The 22,559-nt window shown below is 36.1% G+C and overlaps 1 protein-coding gene across 7 annotated transcripts in view; it reads left to right on the top strand.

Moving 5' to 3' along the window:
• LOC128869873 (neurofibromin) overlaps positions 1-20,523 on the top strand; it is a 47,836-nt gene extending 27,313 nt beyond the window's left edge. For 6 of the 7 annotated variants that reach the window (XM_054112509.1, XM_054112476.1, XM_054112493.1 and 3 more), the window contains one exon: positions 2,387-3,256. In XM_054112509.1, coding sequence (XP_053968484.1) covers positions 2,387-2,505 — 119 coding nt within the window. In that variant the 3' untranslated portion in view covers positions 2,506-3,256. Of the gene's footprint in view, positions 1-2,386; positions 3,257-19,690 lie in introns of those variants that run through there. The other variant, XM_054112505.1, reaches the window with a different exon arrangement.
• Positions 20,524-22,559: the final 2,036 nt, after the last annotated feature.

Genomic DNA, 22,559 nt, shown 5'->3' on the forward strand with positions numbered 1-22,559 from the left:
TATATTGTAAGCCGAGTTATCAATAGATTCCCAGAGCGCCTGTATCCAACTTCTGTACAAGATACAACTTGCAATTTTCATCTGAAAACAAAAAAAAAAAGATTATTAATTTTGATGTAATTATCTTCTATGTGAACTAAAAAACATCCAAAAACTTTTTTAAGCGACTTTTTTAACCAGTTGAAGAGTTTTTTTTTTCCTTGAAAAACCACTTTTTTTTTCTACCTTCCCCAAAAATTCGAATTTTACGTGTTTCTAGACCAATGTAGACCAGTGACTTCACATAACCCCAAAAGGGGACGGCTTGTTAAATGGACCGTAAAATGGCCGTAATGCTCTTAAAGTAGCAGCAACAGAACGATTATTTTCATAAAAAATTTGCACGATTTGCAATCGTTGCTCAAGTGTGTAGCGTTCCATGATGAAATGTATACTAATGAAGTTTACAAATGACAAGCGAAAAATAAAAAATATTGCGTCGTTCGCCCTCCCTATCGGAAAAAAGTTGAAGCGCACCTATTAAAAAACCCTATATAATATATACTTAGTCCTGCCGTAAGTTCTGTTACAAGTTAAGTCGGTTTTAAATATGAAAAAAAATTTTAATATTCATTCGAAATGGTCACCATTTGGTTTTACATAAGCCTTCAAACGATTCGGCCATGCAGCTATTGCAGTATGATATCCATGGATATTGCCATCGCTTCTCAAAAATTGTTTGAGACTCTCCAAATTTCGACAGGTCATGCTCTCCAATTCTGTCTACAAACTGTAGTCCAATGGATTCAGATCTGTACTTTCAGACGGCCAATCTTCTGCGGCTATGAACGCAGGAATATTGATTTTTAACCACTGCTGGGTGGTTTTTGCCGTATGGGTTGGAGCGGAGTCATCAAAATCCTCCAGAATCCATTGTTGTTTTTTTGGCTCTCTTCCACAATCCTTTGATTTCTTTTTTGTTCCCTTTACCAGAATCCATTGTTTGTGTTTTTTTTGTTGTCCTCTCAACCAAAATCCATTGTTTTTTCGTTTTTTTTTATCCTGTCTACCAGAATCCGTTGTCCGATCACGTAGTTTCCTATGCTGAATTACCATAAAAATATGTAAAAGAGTGAAAACTTTGATTTCCTCTTAAAAAAAGAAATTGGACTTAAGCTTTAAAACCGCCGATACACTTAAATATTTTTTGTTGTCCTATCCACCAGAATCCGTTTTATGTTTTGTTTTTGGCTGCACTCTCTTCCAGAATCCTTTGTTTGTTTTTGTTGTCCTCCCTACCAGAAACCAGGGTTTGTGTCTTTTATTTTGTTGACCTCTACCAGAATCCATTGTTTTTGTTATCCTATCTACCAGAATCCGTTGTCCGATCACGTAGTTTCCTATGCTGAATTACCATAAAAATATGTAAAAGAGTGAAAACTTTGATTTCCTCTTAAAAAAAGAAATTGGACTTAAGCTTTAAAACCGCCGATACACTTAAATATTTTTTGTTGTCCTATCCACCAGAATCCGTTTTATGTTTTGTTTTTGGCTGCACTCTCTTCCAGAATCCTTTGTTTGTTTTTGTTGTCCTCCCTACCAGAAACCAGGGTTTGTGTCTTTTATTTTGTTGACCTCTACCAGAATCCATTGTTTTTGTTATCCTATCTACCAGAATCCTTTGTCCGATCACGTGGTTTCCTATGCCGAGTTACCATAAAAATATGTAGAAGAGTGAAAACTTTGGTCTCCACTAAAAAAAAAAAATTGGACTTAAGCTTTCAAATCGCCGATACACGTAAATATTTTTTGTTGTCCTATCCACACCAGAATCCGTTTTATGTTTTGTTTTTGGTTGCCCTCTCTCCCAGAATCATTTGTTTGTTTTTGTTGCCCTCTACCAGAAACCAAGGTTCTTTTATTTTGTTGTCCTCTACCAGAATCCATGATTTGTTTTTTTTTGTTGTCCTATCCACCAGAATCCGTTTTTTTTTGTTGCCCAGAATCCTTTGCTTTTGTTGTCCTCTACCAGAATCCATTGTTTTTGTTTTTTTTTGTTGCCTCCACCAGAATCCATTGTTTTTGTGTTTTTGTTGTTCTACAGTGTACTTTTATTCACAAAGTCCTCAAAAAGTTAGAACAATAATCTGTTAAAAATTTTTCAACACACATTCATCATTTTATTTTGCTTAGTTTGCACATTTTAGTTTCACACCAATTTAAATACATAATTAGCAATGCATACAGGCACGAAAACCGCACATTGAAGCCATACACACCTACCTTTACAACCTATTCGTAAATTTAATAGAAAATAATATAAAAATGAAAATGAAAACATTTGGTTGCAATTGCTTATGAACATTTTTTCCCTTCCTATTTGTATATTTTCTTCCAATAACCGTAGCTTTCTCATCGGAATCATTAGATCATGATAATTTCGGCGGCAGTGTTAGTTCTTTGCGCCGCGCCTCATGCAGCAAAGCACGCGCCAAACATCGAATTACCGATAGCCCATCACATTAGTTATTGTTATTGTAGCAGCACCACTTGACAAAACAAAAAACAAAAAAAGGAGTAAAATAAACAAACAAAACTTTATTAAATATAACCAAAAACTAAAAACTGCATAAATTCATATACTAGAATTTCCACTTAAACGCCACGCACTTAAAAAGTATTGAAAAATTAAATTATAGCTACATAAATTACAAACAAAAGAAAATTCCATAAGAAATGTTGCCAATGCATTTAAACGTAATTAATATAGAAATTTTGCCAAGCTTATTTTTTAATTTTGGATACATATTGTACATGTGTAGAATGGAGTTTTATCAGTTGCATAGCTACTAATGAACACAAGAATCAAAAAGGCCACATCACACATATACATATACACACACACACACACCACATAATCACGCCTTGCATTCATTTTGAAATTGAAATGTTCAAATTTGTACTTAATTGTTGTAAATTTAAATACACATACATGCATACATATGTATATTTGTATGTAAGAAGTTAATATTAAGTAAACCTACATACACACACCACTCGCATACAGATAAATGTTGTATGTTATTTGATAATACGAAGAAATATAAACTTTCTAAATGACAGCAGAGAATAAAAATTTGGCAAAAAGCAGAGGAAAGTTTGCATATTTCGAAAAATGTCTGCAACATCGAAAAAAGGCACACATACAGGGTGGTCCAAATAAAAGTATTTTCATGAAAATTAAATAAAATGCTTAAATTTCACTTGATTTTGGTAAGAACGAAAAGTCTTCCAAGTATTTCTGTGACCACAAACAAGAATAGCCTAAACCGACTTAACACGTTGGCTGCCAATGTATCACTGGTGATCATTTCAAAAACCTACCCCCAGGTGCCAATGTATCACCGGTGATCATTTCAAAAAACTACCCCCAGGTGCCAATGTATCACCAGTGATACACGCCTAGGCCCCTAGATTTTAGGGGCTGGGACCCTAATGGAAGGAGTTTTGAGAAAAATGAAAGTTTATTTTAAAAGAAAAAATATTTTATTTCATAGTAAAATACAAAGTTTTGAAATAATACGAAATTAAAAATGAGAAAATTCAATTCAATTCTGGAAACAGAAAAAACTATATTTTTTATTTTTAATTTTAATGTAGTTGTTGAAAATGTTTAAGACATAGGTATGGTGACCCTCGACATTGGGTGCAGTATGTTGCCACTAGTTTGGCCTTCTTCCTGGCGACTGACGACGAGTTTGTCGTCTTTAATTCTGAATAGCACATGCCGCAACGATGTCTCTTGCGCCTACCATCCTTTGTTGCTTCTGTCGACGTTATTAAAAAGTGTTTTCCCTGCGGAGGTGAGCGCGCTATTGAAGCGCTATCTTTTCCACTCATGAAAAGGATAATGCTTTGACGAAAATCAGGATATTTGCATTTTATAAGTTTTTGACACTGTTTCAGAGGACTGGGCATTATCTGCGAAGTGAATGAATTTGAGCAAGATCTGGAACCGGTTACGAGCCATAACTTGTGGGACGAATGCGTTTGTGAACAATGTGCTTTCAATAGTCGGTTATTGCAGGGTATTTTACCATTCCCATATACATGACTATGGCCAGAAACTCCATGATCTCCTGGCGATCAGTATCTTTCCACATATTCATCCTACTGCTGCTGCGAGTACCGATGCCAGTTACTTGAGAGTTTGCATTCCTATTTGTCTCTTCAACAATAATATCCAATATCTCATCGGTCAAAAACTTTCGTTAATATTGAAATGGCGTACCGGCATCATATTGCAAAACCTGGGGTGGATTGGTAAATTCTTCGAAATTTTTCAAAGTCTCTCCGGTAGCAGTCGAGGTCCATGCTGTCGTAGTTTCCGTCTGTTCTTCATCTGCAGTATTATTAACATTTGTAGCACTAACATCGAGGTCTTCATCAATACTGTCATCACTCCTTGTATCACTGCCTGAATCTGGGATGTCCTCATCTTCATCTGGACTAAGATCCTCACCACTAACACTGGAATTTTCCATTGAATTCAACGCATCACGTATTTCCTCGGAATTCATAACTTCACAACTTCACTTCACTATTTTTCACTGTAATTTGCAACCAACTGCTCGCTATGAACTCAAGTTTAATACTGATTTATTTTGATTTACTTGTTCGAAATGTGATCACCGGTGATCACATTTCAAAAAAAAATAAGAATCGTTTTAAAAAACGGCAAGTGGTCACCAGTGAACACAGCACAAAAACATGCTCATACGCGTCAGGAGCGTGACTTTTATTCCTGGTAAAAATATCTCGTTAAAATTCAAACGGGAACATGACTTTTTTTGCTTGGCACCTGGGGGTAGATTTTTTTTGTGATCACCGGTGATACTTGGCACCTGGGGGAGGTTTTTTTTTGTGATCACCGGTGATACGTGGCAGCCAACGTGTTAAGAGGGCAGTCGATTAACGGAGAACGACCTGGTTTTATATTTAGGCAATGACTGTCATTTCGGCAGCATTCCCTAAAGATTTATCGGGAATGTTTTATGTTGTTAAGACAACATCAACAACAGCAACTTATTATTATTATTAGAAGGCCATTACGCACTGCGACCAGAGTTGATCTATTGTGAAAGGCCTATTTTGTAACCCTAGAGTTTTAGGCTTTTTAGAAATTTTAGCACAGTTTTGGGTTTGTTGTTCCAAAGATTGCATGGAGATACTACGATACCACCAAGGTGGTGAAGTCTTTGTCTGCCCAACGCAGGACATTCACAAAGCACCTGTTCTGAGCTTTCTATGTCCATTTCGCAAAAGCGGCAGACATTGGTCTCGGATAGACCAATGTTATTTAGATGGTACCTCAGGCTGCAGTGACCTGTAAGGTATCCAGTTAAAAGACGCAGATCTACTCTGTTTAGTGAGAGAAGTTTGTCAGATATTCCTTTGTTGGGACTTAGGAATAGTTTAGCTTGACGCTGACCGGCACAGTTGAGCCAGTGTGCGGCAAGTTTTCTTTCTTCCCATTTCCTAAGGAATTCATTTATGTGGCCTTTTGTTAGTCCACAGAAAGGCTCAGGACCAGTAAGTTGCATATTTGCTCCTTGTTTTGCAAGGTCATCAGCCATTTCATTTCCCACATGTCCTTCATGTCCCGGAATCCAACATAGTGTTACTGTGTTGAGGTTTCCTAACGTATTTAGAAGGTTTAGGCAATCATTTACCAATTTAGAGGTGATAGTTGTTGATAGAAGGGCTTTTAGAGCCGCTTGGCTATCTGAAAGTATGTAGATGTGAGTACCTCTCATTTTCCTCCTAAGGCATTCTCTCACACATATTTCGATGGCATGTATTTCTGCCTGGAATATAGTTGGGTAGGATCCCATCGGAATCGATTTTTTGAATTTGGGCCCATTGATTCCTGCCCCTGTTCTATCATTTTCCAATTTGGACCCATCAGTAAACCATAGCTGGGAGCCAGGTTTGAAAGTGATAGAGTTAGTTCTCCAGTCTGTTCGTTCATTGATTATAACTTGGAAGTTCCTGAAGAGTATTGGTTTGGGTGATAGTATATCATCCCTATGAAGAATGGGACTGTGTAGGAAGTCTTCTAAGATCTTTAAATGTCCTTTCATATTCCCACTTTTAAGTTCAGATATACATTTTAGTCTTAAGGCACTCGAGCGAGCTTCCCTTTCAATTAGAATTGGAAGCGGTGGTATGTTCAGGAGCACACCCAATGCATCCGTGGGACACGTTTTCATAGCCCCTGTAATGCCAACAGCAACTTAAGAGGACGGACAGCACGTTCCAGCAGTACTCTCCGTACATGCGTGGGGAATGCTTATGCTGTTACAACTGCAACCGTTTCCATGACAGTCGGTTCTGCCTTATTGGAACGAGTCGCCAATGACTGTCACACCAGCAGCATTCCCCGTGCATATATGGAGAATGTTTATGCTGCTACAACAACAAAAACGACAGCAAGTTACCCGATCGACCTGCATTTATATGAGGGCACGAACTCGTGCTTCAGCAGTATTCCAGAAGGTGTAGGCGGAATCTTCTATGCTTACTACTTATGCTGTGGCACCACAACTTAGGAGGAATCCTGCTTTAAGGGGTTATACGCAGTTATGAAGCAAGTAAAAGACGGGTTGTCAAGGATTTATCCTGAAGAAACTTCAGAATATTTTAATTTGAAAATTTTTGGCGGTTATAAAAGCATCCTTCAAGAACGTAACAAAATTTTTTATTTATGAAAATGTTGATTATAGAGCGCGCTGCAAGCGATTTCTGGAACCTCCTTTAAAAAAAGACGATTTACGGTGTACATCGTAACTCAGGATTGGATTATCTGAAATCAAAAAACCAAACAAATTTTGTTAATATATTAGATTATCTAGTAATTATTCGTTCGGCTAATCAAAATAGTGAATTTTCACAAAATGGCAGCTTTTAAAAGAAATGATTTCGATTTTTACGTTAAAATTTGGCCGTAAATTGATTATAGAATGGAAAATAAGTATCAGATTTACAAAAGGAACGATTAATTACTAGAAAATGTATCTTTAAAGATTGAGTTAAAACGGTTGACCGATCAAACAAGCCGTTTTCGAGATATCGTGTATACCGACTTGAAAAATGGCGTTTTGAAAAAAACACGTTTAAAGTTTCAATACCGGTTGAACGTGCCTTAAAACGTGCCGAGGCATCTCTACATATTTAGGTATAACTCCGAAAGTATTGCTTAGATCTACTTCAAATTTCGTGCGTATACTTTTGAATATATGTACATTACAAAAATGCAATAAAAAAATCGATTTTTTTGAAAGTCATAACTGAGTATAACCCCTTAAGAGACCCAAAATAGCTTTTTTAGAATTTGTTTAAGAATAAGAAAATATTCAAGCTCAGCTGGCTTTTGTTTTGGATATTGCTATATAAATATATACCTATATAAGTTCCTACGGCAACAAGCTTTCTCCATTCGCTTCTAGAGGACGTCAGCCACTTCAATTCGTGCCAACTTTTGCTTGTCCTTGCTACCTCCTAGTGATGGTCTGCCTCTGCGTCGTCTTCCTTGCGGATTCCAATCGCTTGAATTACGGATGATGTCGTTCTGCCCTTTTCTTAAAATGCGACCACGCCCATTCTTTTTTTTAAGATGTGGAGGCAACGCTTAACAAAAACTGAAATCGCTGCAAGTCTGTGGCTGCAAGATTATGAGTTGGCAGCCATAAAGTAGGTTGAACTTGACATTCGAGTTGAAGATGTTAATTTTGGTGTTATCAGTGATCATCTGTGATGAATTCCAGACAGCTTGAAGAGAGCCAAAAGCCTATTTTGATTTTTTATGCGGCTTCTTATATCTTTTCTGGAGCCTCCGCTTGAAGATATAATGCAAGTAGCAAAAGTAGCTGACTTCTTCAAGCTCAGTACCGTCAATTTAAAATTTTTGTGTACAGGTCGAGTTTAAACGGATTGCCTTGGTTTTGCCGAAATTTATTTCGAGTCATACTTTCGTTGCTCTTTCTTTTACTAGCGTTAGTTAGACAAAACAGAGAAGGTGTGTACCATTATGCATTTATCGTCGGGATAGTCGAGATTTTCGACACGACTGCTTTGATTATAACACAGTCTAGCACGGTGCTAAAAAGGAGTGGTGGCAGCACACACAGCCTCGTCGAAGGCCTTTCGCGATGTTTATGGGATCACTCAACTTTTGTTTATGCTTTACACGGAAACTTACGTTTTTGTATAGCGTTCTTCTGAACTCGATAAGGGTAGCCGGAACTCCTTTATACGCCAATGCGCTCTAAAATGCGACGTGTTGGATCGTATCGAATGCTTTTTGAATGTCGACGCAAGTTAATTAGAGAGGGGTTCGTGACTTTACAGATTGCTTCACTATAACACAATTACTGTTAACGTAGTCGATGCAAGTTCGGCCCGGTCAGAAACCCGTCTGCTCCGGACTGAGTTTTGGTTGAAGGGCAAATAAAATACATATAAAACAATTAATATACTAGTGTACGCACTTGTAATCACTCAATACCGTGGGAACCAGAAACACCATCTTGCTGGGCTGTATATCAGGACAAGGAGTTCATGACCGTAATGAACAGTCGGACATCCCAGCAAAATTAGGTAGATGGTACATCGAAATTCCATGGATTAGAGAAGTCCATATAAAGCAAGTTATGAAAGAGTGGGTAAGCAGGGAATTCATGCCACACTGGATTGAGAGTCCAGGACAGGGGCAAGTTCTACAGTTCATCCTTCCCTCCACAATTTAGCATCGAATAGGCTTCTAAAAATGTATAGAGAGGGCTTAAGAACTCTTACTGGTTACTATATGGGACATTATAGTCTTCGTTTTCATTTTAGGAAATCACAATTAGTAGAAACAAACGTTTGCCCTTTTTGCGAACTGGATGAGGAAACCCCAGACCACATCATCTGCGAATGCGTAGCTCTCGCTAATGAAAATTTGTACACCCAGGTGATGTGACTCTAAATCCATTAGTGATATGGCACAAAAGGTCTGAGTCTAGGCTTGCAATCAAGCATATTAGAGTTCTCAGAGCTTTTTGGCACAATATTAACAGAAATTATAAACTTGCGCAGAAAAAGTAATCGTGAGAGGTTTGGAACAAAAAAAAATTAGGTTTACAAAAAAAATATTTTAACTATCTATAGAAGTTTCTCGAATTTTTTTCCCAAATGCATTTACTTCAAATAGAAGCCATTCAAAATAGTCTTCTAGTTCTAGTACGGCGACCGCTATAGCCGAATGTATTGGTGCGTGACTAACATTCGGAATCCGGAGTACGTACGTTCGACTCTCCGTAAAACACTAAAATGAAGAAACAGTTTTTTTTCTAATAGCGGCCGCCCTTCAGCAAACAATGGCAAATTTTCGAGTGTATTTCTGCCATGAAAAAGCTCCTCACTAAAAAAATATCTCCCTTTCGGAACCGGCTTAAATCTGTAGGACCCTCCATTTGTGGAACAACAACCAGACGCACGGCACAAATAGGAGGAGGAGCTCGACCAAACACCCAAAAAGGGTGTAAGGGCCAATTATATATCTATATATCGAAATCCAGCCACGCACTGAAACACATTTTTGACGTCATGCTGCGTTCAGGGTTGCATCTTCAGAAATATTTCTAATTAATAGCTATAACTTTGGGTATATATTTCCCGATACATAAAGCGCATAGTTCCAAGCGAAAAGATAAAAACAATCGATTTCACACTCTGCGAATGCATTGGATTCTCGGCAATAACTTGGAAGTTGTCTCATGCTCCACACAATATTTTTTTTAATTGTTTTGAAATCAGCCCTCAGATGAAATTGCTTCTTTTACAAAACTTTTTTGGGAATGAGTTTGGAATATTACCCAATGATACTCATTTCTCATTGTCTAAATAATATGATAATGATTCTAAAGGACTCCTTTATTTGGACTACCCTGTTCGTAAATAGAATTAAAGATTTAACGATGAAACTTACTAATTTGAAATAAAGGTTAAAATACAATAACGAATGACATTTTATTAATAATTCCCACGAAAGCTTTATGGATCGGCAAGTACAAGGGTAAAACAATGAGTTCGTGAACTAAAGGTTAATCAAGCGAGCATACCTAATTTTTAATTTATAATATTATTGGCTTGGGGAACTTGGGAAAAGTGAAACCAAAATATTTGCGTCTTTCTTCATTTGTAAAGTTTGTTTTTAGTATTAAGTGCATGATTCAGGCGTTAGACTGGATCTGTTAGAGAGTGACGATCCCACCAGTGCAAATTTCTTAACCTGTACGAAAGCTGTTGTCCCATCTTCTTCGACTATTCGAGTAACACTATACGACACCATTTTTGGGGGGTTCCTTTGTATGTGAGTATATCAAAACGCCCAAAAGGATTTGCGACCTTGCGACCCATTGGGATCATTTGCGAACAAAGTTTGAAAAATTAAAAATAACGTTTAAAGTATCAATCTGAGTTTAAATAATGTTCAGGCACATGAAATAAAGTTGCAGCAGTAATTTTTTCGCAAAACATTTTAACCAATTATTACATCTCATTGTAGATCTTGTTGACGTTTTTTTTTTTGGGAAGTACCTAAAACGCCATTTAAAAAGAAGTTCTAAAAATGCAAAAAGAGGTTGTATAAATATATCCCTTGGGACATTTTACTTTGGGTCTTCTCTCACTAAAATTTCGTGCTATTAATAAAAATTCTGTAAAAAAAAAAATCTGACAAAATTGCATTCAAGTTTTATTTTTCCGAACAGATTCTCATTTTTCGATACAAATATAAAAATTTAATTTGACTAACTGACAAACTTTTGACTTCCATTGATATGCTTCCGAACCCTTTGATATGCTCACCCGGCTCCACAAAACTAATTTTCCACATTCCACAACTTGATCTTTAATTTGTGGTATAGCATTATCCGTAAAAAGACTCTACTAGATGTACTTATATATTACCTTGTCTGAAAATATGCTCAGAAAATTAAAAAAAAAAAATTTCTTCCTCAAAAGTGATGTTATCGCCATCAAAGTACTCCTCATAAACTGCATCGAACTTCTGCTAGCGTTTGATCCAGCACTCGGAACATTTGTGGAGATCTATTTTCGTTATAGCCTTCAGACCCGTTTGCGATTATTTCATTAATTCCTTTCGGCTGTTAAATCGCTTCCTTATAGTGGTTTTTAATACGATTAAACAGAAAAAATGGCAGGTAGGCATATCAGGTGAATTCGATGGCTGTTGAATGGTATTCGTTTCGCTCCTAGTCAAAAATTCACGGATAATGAGTGACGGTGCACAAATCCGTTCTTTTTTGGCGAATTGCCTCTCATAAAAGTCTCATAACAACCAAATAATAGTCCTTATTAACTGTCTGACCTTCAGGGAAAAATTCGTGATGTGCAATACCATTGTAATCCATAAAAACCGTGAGCATCACTTTCTTTTTTGACTACAAACGACGTGGTTTGTTTTTGTCTTGGTTCATTCCACTCACTCGCTTGATATCTGGATTGTGTGTCGAATGTTGGATCTGATTCAGCGTTGGAAATCATGTCTTTGGCGATATCAAAGAGGCTCTTTTTTTGCATGAACTTCAGTTCCTTTGTGACCAACATTGCAGCAACACGGCGGAAACCCAAATCATTAACTACAATGTCCTGCACAGATCCATAAGCAATGTTCAAGTGCTCTGCTTAATTTGCGGTTATTGATCAACTTTTCTTTCCACTGCCACTACGCTAGCTATCCTCAGTGGACTTATGATTTCTTCTGAAGCATACATGCGATTTGTAAACGGCTATTTTGTTTCCAACATATCTTAAGTTTTTTGCACTAATGCGAAAATGGAATGGAACTCTGTGAAAATTCGGTCATAATTAGTCCACGCTTGGTAATTTTTCAGAGGGAATTGAACTAAATTTTCGGAAACATGCCACTAGGACTTGCTAGTTGAAGATCAAGCTCCACAGATATCTCTATCCCTAGCAAAGGTTTAACTATTTCTGTACAAAAATACACCCTTTTCGAAGATGCATCTGCTATTCTCTTTATAAGCCGGTGTCGTTCTTTTTTCAATGATTTCGGTGCCCACCGATATGGGTTGAATCGAAGGAATCAAGGGAACATCATTGTCCATGATACTTTGATACGGTCAAGCTTATGCAGTCGTAGTTCCTTTTATATATTTTTTATAATGTCCCATGGCATTATAAAGCTTGTACAGTTCATCAATTTCGTAGGCTTTCGAATTCATCGCCAATGCGTCGAGGACTATTGAAACTTGCGCGGAACAGTTCCCTCGAATACTTCATTTAAGTTCCTCTATGCCTAAAAGCATCCGTTGCTCAGTAGCAGATGTCATCATCATTCCTTCCTAGGTAGAAGAGAAGTTGTGAATAGGTGTCGAGCATTTTCTTGTACCATGAGTGGTACTTGCAAAGTTGAAGACTTAAATTAAAAATTATGTTTCTTTCGAGCCGCACTCGAATTCGATCTGTCAATTTAAGCAGCATCGAGTACAGGTATCCCTCGTATAACGCGATAGTTACGTTCCAGAAGAATTGCGCGTTATGTAATTCCGCGTTATCTAAAACATAGTTTTCATACAAATTTGGGGGTTATGTTCCAATAGGTTTTTTTTAAATAAAATACATTCAAAATAACAGATGCACATATATTTCAACTCAATACTAAAGTTCAGACTTTCTTATACAATTAAAAACACAAGATATGAATAATAATACATATGTACATACATATTTCAAAATTCAAAAAACAAAATTTAAATAATTATGTGCACATTAAAAAATTTAAAAACAAACTAAAACAAATTAAAGGTTTATTACAAACTTTATTGTTATTCTTCAAACTTCATATGGTAATTAATCTGTTTCACTGTCTTCAAAGATCTTTGCACGTGGGCGTTTTGGGGGAGCAATAGCTTCATCAGAAGATATTTCTTCAACATGGTTTTCGCTATTGGATAAGAAACTAGTTGTGGGACCTTGTGGTTCTTCTACTGGTTTTATAATTGCAAAACCTGTTTTTGGTGGGTGGTTTTTTAAGCTCCTATTCAATTTCGTAATAAGGTGCTAGATTAATATCTATTTCCCTTATTATTTTGCTGGATCTCTCCAGCGAAGGATCATTAGTTGTAAAGAAAGATTTCATTTTCTCAACCAAACTTAAACCCTCTCGTATGCGCTTCAGAGTGAAACTGGGAATTGATTCACAGATATCTTCTACCGAAGTGACGTCATCTTGTGCGAGATTTGAGACGGATGGAGATTCAGTTGTTAATTGAATTTTCCTAATCGCGTTATATCGAAACCGCGTTGTATAAGACCGCGTTATACAAGGGATACCTGTACTCTACTCGGTACCAGTACTCGTTAAAAGTATCGGAGAGAAGTACTCGCTACTTATTGGTATCAGAATGGTTCTAAAATTTACACAGAGAAACTTTTTTCCTATCTTATGAAGAGCTGAAATGTGCCTTTGTGATAGTTTCCCTTAGCTTCAGCGGATTACCGAAAGACTGAAATATGTATAGGTATCTCGAGAATTCGCCAAGATCCTTATTTGTTCAAGCACGAGACCTCAATGATGTAACAAACTTTCTAATATTTTGGGGTGCTTATGAATAAACAACGGGGTCTCCAATGTGAATACTGTTGAATCTAGGGCCCGAAATTCTAGCTGTAGCAATTATCCTTGGAGTTCTACCTGTCTGATTCGTTTTACAAGCTCCGATGTACAAGTATTGCCATGTAAGTTCTTGATTCATGTAAGTTCAAAACAAAAATTATTGTAGGAAAAGCAAGTAATTCTTTAACCGCGTTTTCGATACCCCACTGAGTACTTGCAAGAAAAGCTCGGGTACAAAAAATACTGAGTACTTTAACAAAGTATCGAGTATTTCCTCGTATTGGAACAACACTAGCAGTATCTCGATAACTATCCAAATCTGATAGTCAAAATCTCGCTGCGTAGCAAAATCACTCCGGAATTTAGTTATACAGAGCGCATTTTCAAACAGGCAAAAAAAAAATAACTACGATTTGAAAGAACAAAACTAAGACTTTCGTGTATTTTAAGTTATTAGTCTCATGGATTGATTATGACCTTTTAGAGAGAAGAATTAAGAGAAAACGCAAAAAATTATAAAAAAACAGAAATACCTACTTTAACGAACTTGTCTCTCTTCGTACTAGGGGTATGCAAATTTTTGGAATGTTTTAGGTAAATAAAGCTTAAAAAGTATGAATTTTATGGCCGAAGAACAAAAAATGTAAACTACCTCACCATAAATGCGAGTGTTGCTGCATATATTCGAATATATGAAAAAGTTTTGCCAAATGAAAAAGAAAAAACAATGTACAAGTAAAGTAAAATAATAATATTGATGCCCGCTTTTACCAATCAATTCAAAAATTTATCAGACAATTAGAATTTAAAGTTGCTCCATGTCAATACCAAACTTTGCGATTTAAAATTTTAACAGTCTGCTAAATTTAAAATGGATTACTGAAAACGAGCTTGACACATTCACACGTACTTATGTATTTAAATATTCAATTGCTTACGCGCTGAATTGTTCCTTATTTAATTAAAAGTACCTAACTATTCACAACAAATACAACAAAACAAAAATAAAACAAAACTTTAAAAGCACTGAACACTACGCAATAGCTTTGTTTGTTTGGTGGAAAAAAAGAAGTGAGATTTTCCGTTGAGTCTCTCACATGCACACGCACGTGCCGCATACACATCCATCCATCTGATGAGTGAGCAACACACTGTAGCGCAGGAGCGCTTTAAACGCTTAAAACGCTAGTGAGTTTGGTAAGCGGCAGCAAAAACAAAAACATAATCGGATATTTATAAATTACCTGTATATATGCGTGTATGTACTATACTCGTGCAAATCGTGTTTTTGTATTACTCCTGAATATATGCCTCTTTTGCCATGCTCCTCCACTACCTACTTATACTTACATATACATTTGCATAGATAAAGATAAAAACAAAATTATAAAAGCGCCACATATTGACAAGTTTTGATTTTTGATTTATTTATTTTTAAATTTCATTTTTTTATGAAGGTCAAATTAATCCAAGTTCAAACTTTGCCCAAGATTTATAAAAATTTGCCAAATTTCATTAAATTTTCAAACTTTTTAATCAGTTTCACAGTTTCACAGTCCATTAAACTTTAGTAAAATACGAGGGCTGCTTTTTATATTTTGCACCCAATAATGAAAACACCTTAAAATAATAATGAAAATGGTTGTATTGTTTTAAAAAATATTATCGAAGTCGATACACTTCTGCATTCCCAATTCTCAAGTACTTTTGCCACTTAGAAGTTGATACCTCCAAAACCAAATATTTAAAGGTTTCAACAGCAGCTTCTTCAGGCGTTGAGAAACCTTGATCTCGCATTTTATTTTTGATGTTTGGGACAAAAAAAAAAGTCATTAGTTGCCAAATCATGTCTGTAGGGCGCATGACCCAATAATTCGATCTTTTGAGCGCTCAAAAACTCTCTTGGGTGAGCTAATATGTGAGAGTTCAAATTGGCTTGGTGAAGGAGTATTTGTCTTCGGCGGTTCGTTTTCCTTAATTCTCCGAAAACTTCTGGCAAATAACTGGTTTTGTACCATTCAGAATTGACTGTTTGAAGTTTCTCTAGCGGTACTGTTGCGAAGTGCGCTGATTTTCCGAAAAAAAGGTGCCAACTTGCTTTGAGTTGCTTCTTCCGCAAACCACTTTTGTTGGATAAGCGCGTCTTGAAACACCCATACTGTTATGTCATATGCATAGATCCAATATTCATCACCTAGTGCGATGTCATAGACGTGTTTAAAATCATCGGGGCAAAATTGTTTCAAAATTTCTTTACACCAAGCGACACGAGCCCTTTTTTGGGCAATTATCAAATTATGGGCTAACCAACGAGAAAAAATTTTCTTGATCACCAAATGTTCATGTAATATTGAATGTATACTAGTCCCACTAATGCCCAAGGATGCCTTTATCTCGCGATATGTCACAGGACGGTCTTGCAATATTAATTGACGCAGGTCATCGATTGCTTCTGGCACAAGAACCGTTTTTGGACGGCCTTCACGAAATTCATCTTTCGAGGATCGACGGGGAGATGGTCACATTGGAACTTGTTGTACCAGCGCTTCACAGTGGCTAAGAGTGGTGCGTCACCGCCAAAAGTTGCAGTTGATCAGGGCACTCCTGTCTCGATAATCCACGTCGAAAATCAAATAAGTCATCGCACGAAAATATTCATTCCATATTTTTGACGAGATACATTTTTTCAACCCCCTGAAATAATAACAAATAAAGCTCGTTAGTGAAACGTTGCTAAAAATACCAAACTATTCAATAAAAATGCCGAATTACATGTATTCCTACGTAGTGTTGAAAAGGTGCAAATTGTAATAGACAACCCTCGTAAAGTGCAAGTTTGAAGTAACTGAAAACTCGAGTAGATTTTTATGATTATTTTTCCTGAGGGAAAATGCGCAGCGCCATCAAAAAAACAAAATTTATCAAAAATACGAGAATTTTTACTTCCTTCAAATTTGCTCTTTATTATATTGAAATTAAATAGGCTGTAAAACTGCATTCCCAAAAATGTTCTAAAAATTATGAATGAAAAGTATGGAATTTTAATTGAAACTTGGACTTGTTTGGTTTTTGTTATAGAATGAAATATATTTTTATAAAATAATTGATTGCATTTAGTTTCGAAAAATATAGTCAAAACTTATTATGCCATTCATGAAAATGCATACAAACTTACTACACACCTTCATGCTCTGCCTTTTCTCTCGTTGGAATACTTTAATTTTCAAAATTATTTTAGTTTTAAGAGTTCCCTCCCTTTGCACGTAGTGTTGCATGGTATGTGTTTTTCCTAATAGGAGTAGTTCTTTCAAATAAGTAAAAGTGTATTTTTGCAATTTTTTTTAACTGCATATTTTAATATTATGTATTCATTTGTGCATGCGTTTTCAATCTTTTCGGTATCTGGTGTCTTGAGATCTTTGACTGAGGTTTATGAAAATATGATGGTGTTCAAACTTTTCATATTTATTTAGTTCAGTTTTTTTCAGGGAAGCTTGAATGGAAATCAAACACAGAAAAATGTTTCTAATATCTATGAATTTTTTTTGACAAATATTTTATGTCATTGATATTGGAATATGACCGAAATCGCTTAAGCGGTTATCGTGTCAGTCAAGAAGAAGGGGAATTGGAATATAATTTTGGGCATGTGAAAGGGCGGCCTCCGTAGCTGAATGGGTTGGTGCGTGACTACCAATCAAATCTCCGTGAATTGAACACCAAATGATAATAGCGGTCACCCCTCGGCAGACGATGGCAAGCCTCCGAGTATATTTCTGCCATGAAAAAGCTCGTCACAAAAACTATTTGCCGTTTGAAGTCGGCTTAAAACTGTAGGTCCCACCATTTGTATAAAAACATCAGGACGCGCACCACAAATAGGAAGAAGACCTCGGCCAAACACACAACAAATGGTGTAAGCGCAAATTATATTATATATATATACATATAAAGGGTGATTTTTTATGAGCTATAGGAAAGTTTTTCAAAGAACACACGTAAAATTCAGAAAAAAGCATTATTTAGATCTATAGTACAGTCCATATAATTTAATGTTTGAAGAATATTTCATGCAAATGTTGACCGCGACTGCACTTCAAATGGTCCATCCGCTTAGTCCAATTTTGGCATACTCTTTCCAATGTTTCGGCCGGTATCTCACATATAAATGCTTTAATGTTGTCTTCCAATGCGTTAATTGAAGCAGGCTTGTCTGAATAGACATGAGCTTTAACAAAGCCCGACAAAAAATAATCTAAAGGCGTTATATCGCACGATCTGGGTGGACAATTGACAGGTCCCGAACGTGAAACAAAATGTTCACCGAACTCGCCTCTCAACAAGTCCATTGTTACACGTGATGTGTCGCATGTGGCACCGTCTTGCTGAAACCACATGTCATGCAGGTCAAGCTCTTGCATTTTGGGCAAAAAAAAGTTGGATATCATTTCACGGTAGAGCTCACCATTCACAGTTACGTTACGATTCGCAGCATCTTTGAAGAAATACCGTCCAACGATACCTCCAGCCCATAAGCCGCACCAAACCGTGACCTTTTCTGGATATTTTTGGTAGCTCTTGCAATTCTTCTGGCTGATCTTCACTCCAAAATCGACAATTCTGCTTATTTACGTACCCATTGATCCAAAAATGAGCTTCGTCGCTGAACACAATTTTTCGATAAAAAGTGGATTGGGGCCAACTTTCCAAGAGCCCATTCACCAAAAATTCTGCGTTGCGGTAGTTCGTTCGGCTTCAATTCTTGCACCAGCTGTATATTGAAAGGCTTCACACCCAAATCCTTTCGCAAAATTTTCCACGTTGTTGAGTAACAGAGGCCCAAATGCTGCGAACGGCGACGAAGCGATAATTGATGGTCATCATTAACACTGACCGATACAGCTGCGATATTTTCTTCAGTTCGCACTCTACGTAAGCGTGTTGGTGGTTTGATGTCCAATAATGTAAATTTGGTTCTAAATTTAGTCACAATAGCTCGAATAGCCGTTTCAGTGGGTCGATTAAACTGACCATTAAATGGAAGAAGCGCGCGATAAACTTTCTTAACAGAACACGCATTTTTATAGTAAAATTCAATTCAATTATTTGCAAGCGTTGTTCGTTTGTAAGACGATTCATGGTTAAATTATAGACCAAACTGAAGATGTTTGACAGTGAAACAAAACATGAAACGTGCGTCAGCTGTTTAAACCAACTGTTTAAAAAGATAATAGCTAAAAAATCACCCGTTATATACGAGGGCCATTTGAAAAGTACGTGCAAAAATAAAAACTACTTAATTTTCGGCATAGTCTCCTTTGGCCAACAGTGTTCTAGTTGGTTGATCCCTTCCGAATAATGGGATTTGTCCAAGCCTGAAAAATAGTCATTCGTTTCTGCAATCACCTTCTCGTTTGAATAAAATTTCTCTCGCCAGCTATTTCTTCAAATGGGGGAACAAATTGTAGTCCGAAGGTTTCGTGTCAAGTCTAGAGAATAGGGTGGATGTGAAACGAGTTGGAACCGTATTTTCATTAATTTTGCGACTACAACTGCTGAGGCGTGAGCTGGTGTGTTGCTGTGGTGGAAAAGGAAAATTACTCGACTTCCTCGATTCAAGCGAATGCCAAACGCAAAGAAATATACCGACCTGGCTCAACCTTAGCCTGCGTTCTGCCAAGAGATGCTACTAACTAAACATAACTTCCAAACGGGCGAGTAGTGACATTTCTCTGACTTTGCACGGACGTTTCGAACGACCCTCATGCCTTCATACTTGCGCACGCACAAGTTTCAGTTTCTAATTTATTTCATGCTCTATTAAAAATACTAAGATCCGAGGTACTATGTGTCTTTATTTTTATGCATGTATGTATGTATGTAGGTGTATTTAAAATTACTTCCAATTACAAATGTGGCAAACATTTTATCAACTATCCTCTTAAAAATTACATTTTCAACTGCCAATTTTATATTAAAGTTCAACTATTTTCCACTTTCTTGCAGCGGCATGAATAACAACCAGCCAACGTCAACGGGGCAGACGTACCACACTATTTGAACGTGTATTTCGTTTTCTAAATTTTTTCAAAAAATGTTTTTAAAACATGAAGAATTGTGAGAAGAATTATGACAAGAAAATGGGAGGACCAGCGAAATTTTCTAAGCAAGCAGATTTGAAAAAAAGCTCACTAAGCGGATGGAGAAACGGTAAGAGTTAAGTGACATTAAGTATAACTTCTGAACGAAGAATGTGCCAAGAAATCGAAATACATGCAAGAACATTCACACAAACATACCATATATGGAATTGTGTGTGTGTGTGACTGATTACTAGTTTAAATACATACATATGTATTAGTTACAAGGATATGCATGTAAATGGAAGGATATAAAACACCAGCAAACAAAGAAACTAAACAACCAGCCACCAGCATCGAATTTAGCTGTAATATCACAACAAAAGTAAAAGTAAAACAAAAGCAAAGGAACACTAAAATATAAGAAAAAAAGTATATGTAAAAAATATAAAAACTAAGTATCAAGTATTACATTTACTTGCATCTGTGTGTAACAAAAAAAAAAAACAAAAAAAAAACACATGCAAAAAACTACAAAATAATGTATGTATGTGTGTAATAAGTGCGCTTGTACATAGCCTGTGCGTGTATGCTTGTAAAAAAGAGATGTGTGTCATGTGCTTTGTACGCTTTTTATTGTTTAGTTATTTTTTTTTTTTACTTTTAAGACCTGCAAAAGTTACTAATGCCAATTAAAAACATTATATATGTGTGTATGTGGTGCTACTAACATACACACTAACAATTTCGTAAACACCATATTTTACAAATTATTTAATCACACATATTTCCCCATCTGGAAGTGTTCTTCGTAAAGTATGTATGTACATTGGGGTGGCCCAAAAAATCATTTTTTTTTATGTTACCTTCTAAATTTGCGCCAGGGCCAAAAAATTAGGTACCTATTTATTTATTATTTTACTTAACATTTGCCGTGCGGCCAAGGCTTTGAAAATTACCCCTAAACTCCCATACGAAAAATGAACTTTTCCGTGAATTTGGTATAAACTATTTACTGATCGATTTTATTTAACCTGCTATTTTAATTTACGTTCACATGTGTCTAAAAAATGATACTCTATGCTTTATTTAAAAAAGAAAAAAATTAGACTTTTTATAGAGGCCCTGAAAAGCACCCAAAATTTCCGTCTTACACTCTGAAATTAGTGGGGTAGACAAAAAGTTAAATCAAATATTAAATAACTTTTTATTTTTATATATTCTCTTTATATATTTTAGTCTGTGGCAGTTCTTAAATCGTGCATAATGCTTCTTTATACCATCAAATAAGAAACAAAATATTTTTTCGGTAGACCTTGAAAGTATTCCGAAATTGAACACGTCATTTAATCATCAGCTGTACAAATTTTTCGAATCTTCTTTTCCTTTGTGCAAATAAATAATCTGAATAATCTGAAAGCGTTAACTCGGTACTATGGGTAGGTTAATTAAGTATGTCAAAGCCGCACTAGTATTGGACCGGCATAGATACATACATGCCTTTTATGAACGAGCGCAAAAAAAAACATGATTCGCGTAGAATTGCCCCTTATTGGTTTCTTAATGACATCTTTTAACTTTAGATATTATTCCCCGGCAATATTAATACCTTTTTACTTTAGAAGCGATCGTCGTCGAGATGCGTTCTATACTCCAAATCAGAGATGTAAAATTATGATTAGATAATGCTATTGATTAGCAAAAAAAATTGGTTTACCTTTACAATTAGAAATTTAATTGACTTCTGCTAATGCAATTAGATATTCCATTCGCTCGAATTAGAATCAATTATTTTGATATTTTGAGAAGCAAAACAAAAAAACTGAAATATTCATAATATGAATTTCACACATATATGTATATACCTATTACTTATGTACATAATATGTATGTACTACGTATATTACATACATGAACATATATTTAACGTATGTACTAACTGTTTATTAACTAGAATGACCGGGTATATTCGCTTTCAGCAATACGAGCTTTTCAAAAGAAAAGTCAGGCAAGCGACTCCGCCTTGGACTATTAATAATGCCCGCAAAGGAAAATAGTCGCTCCACAGGGCCTGAAGACGTAAGCGGCGTGTTGCAAAACAGTGCTATGTCCTTTAATGTGGGATATTTGGACCATATATTGGAAGTTTTATCATCATCATTCAAATATTGATGCATCATATTCGAAATAAAATGCATGCTTTCACCCTCCTCTGTCAATTTTGACAATGAAGCAGTACTTCCTTCTGCAAAAATGTAATCAGATTTACTAAAAATACCATATATGTACACTACCGGTCAAAAGTTTGGGTTCACTTGAAAAATTGTAAACAATTTTTAAATAATCATGATTTTCTTCGTCAAATATTTTTTAATATTGTTATTTTACAGAAAGTAATTTTGTTTAATACAAAATATGTTAACTTTTAAAGAAACCCGCAAGTATTTGTTCATATTTTCGATTCCTCGAAATATCCGCCTTTTGCTCGTATTACAGCATCGCATATTCTGGGCATCCTATCAATTAATTTACGCAAAGATTCTGCTGTTATTTGATTCCAGCAATTTTGCAGAAATTTCCAAAGTTGTTTTGTATTAGTAGGTTGCAATTTTCGTTTTTTAGCCCTATTAAGTCTCTTTACTTTATTTTGCTTTCGAAGTAAAAGTTTTTTGGCGACGACGCACCCTTTTAGGCCGTAGTTTCTTAGTCGTCGCTATACCGTCGAAACAGATACTGGAGCCTCGCGCGAGGAATTGAGTTGTTCGCGAATTTCAGGGGCTGTTAGAAAGCGATTT

The sequence above is a fragment of the Anastrepha ludens genome, chromosome 2 (assembly GCF_028408465.1).
Source record: "Anastrepha ludens isolate Willacy chromosome 2, idAnaLude1.1, whole genome shotgun sequence".
Taxonomy (NCBI): domain Eukaryota; kingdom Metazoa; phylum Arthropoda; class Insecta; order Diptera; family Tephritidae; genus Anastrepha; species Anastrepha ludens.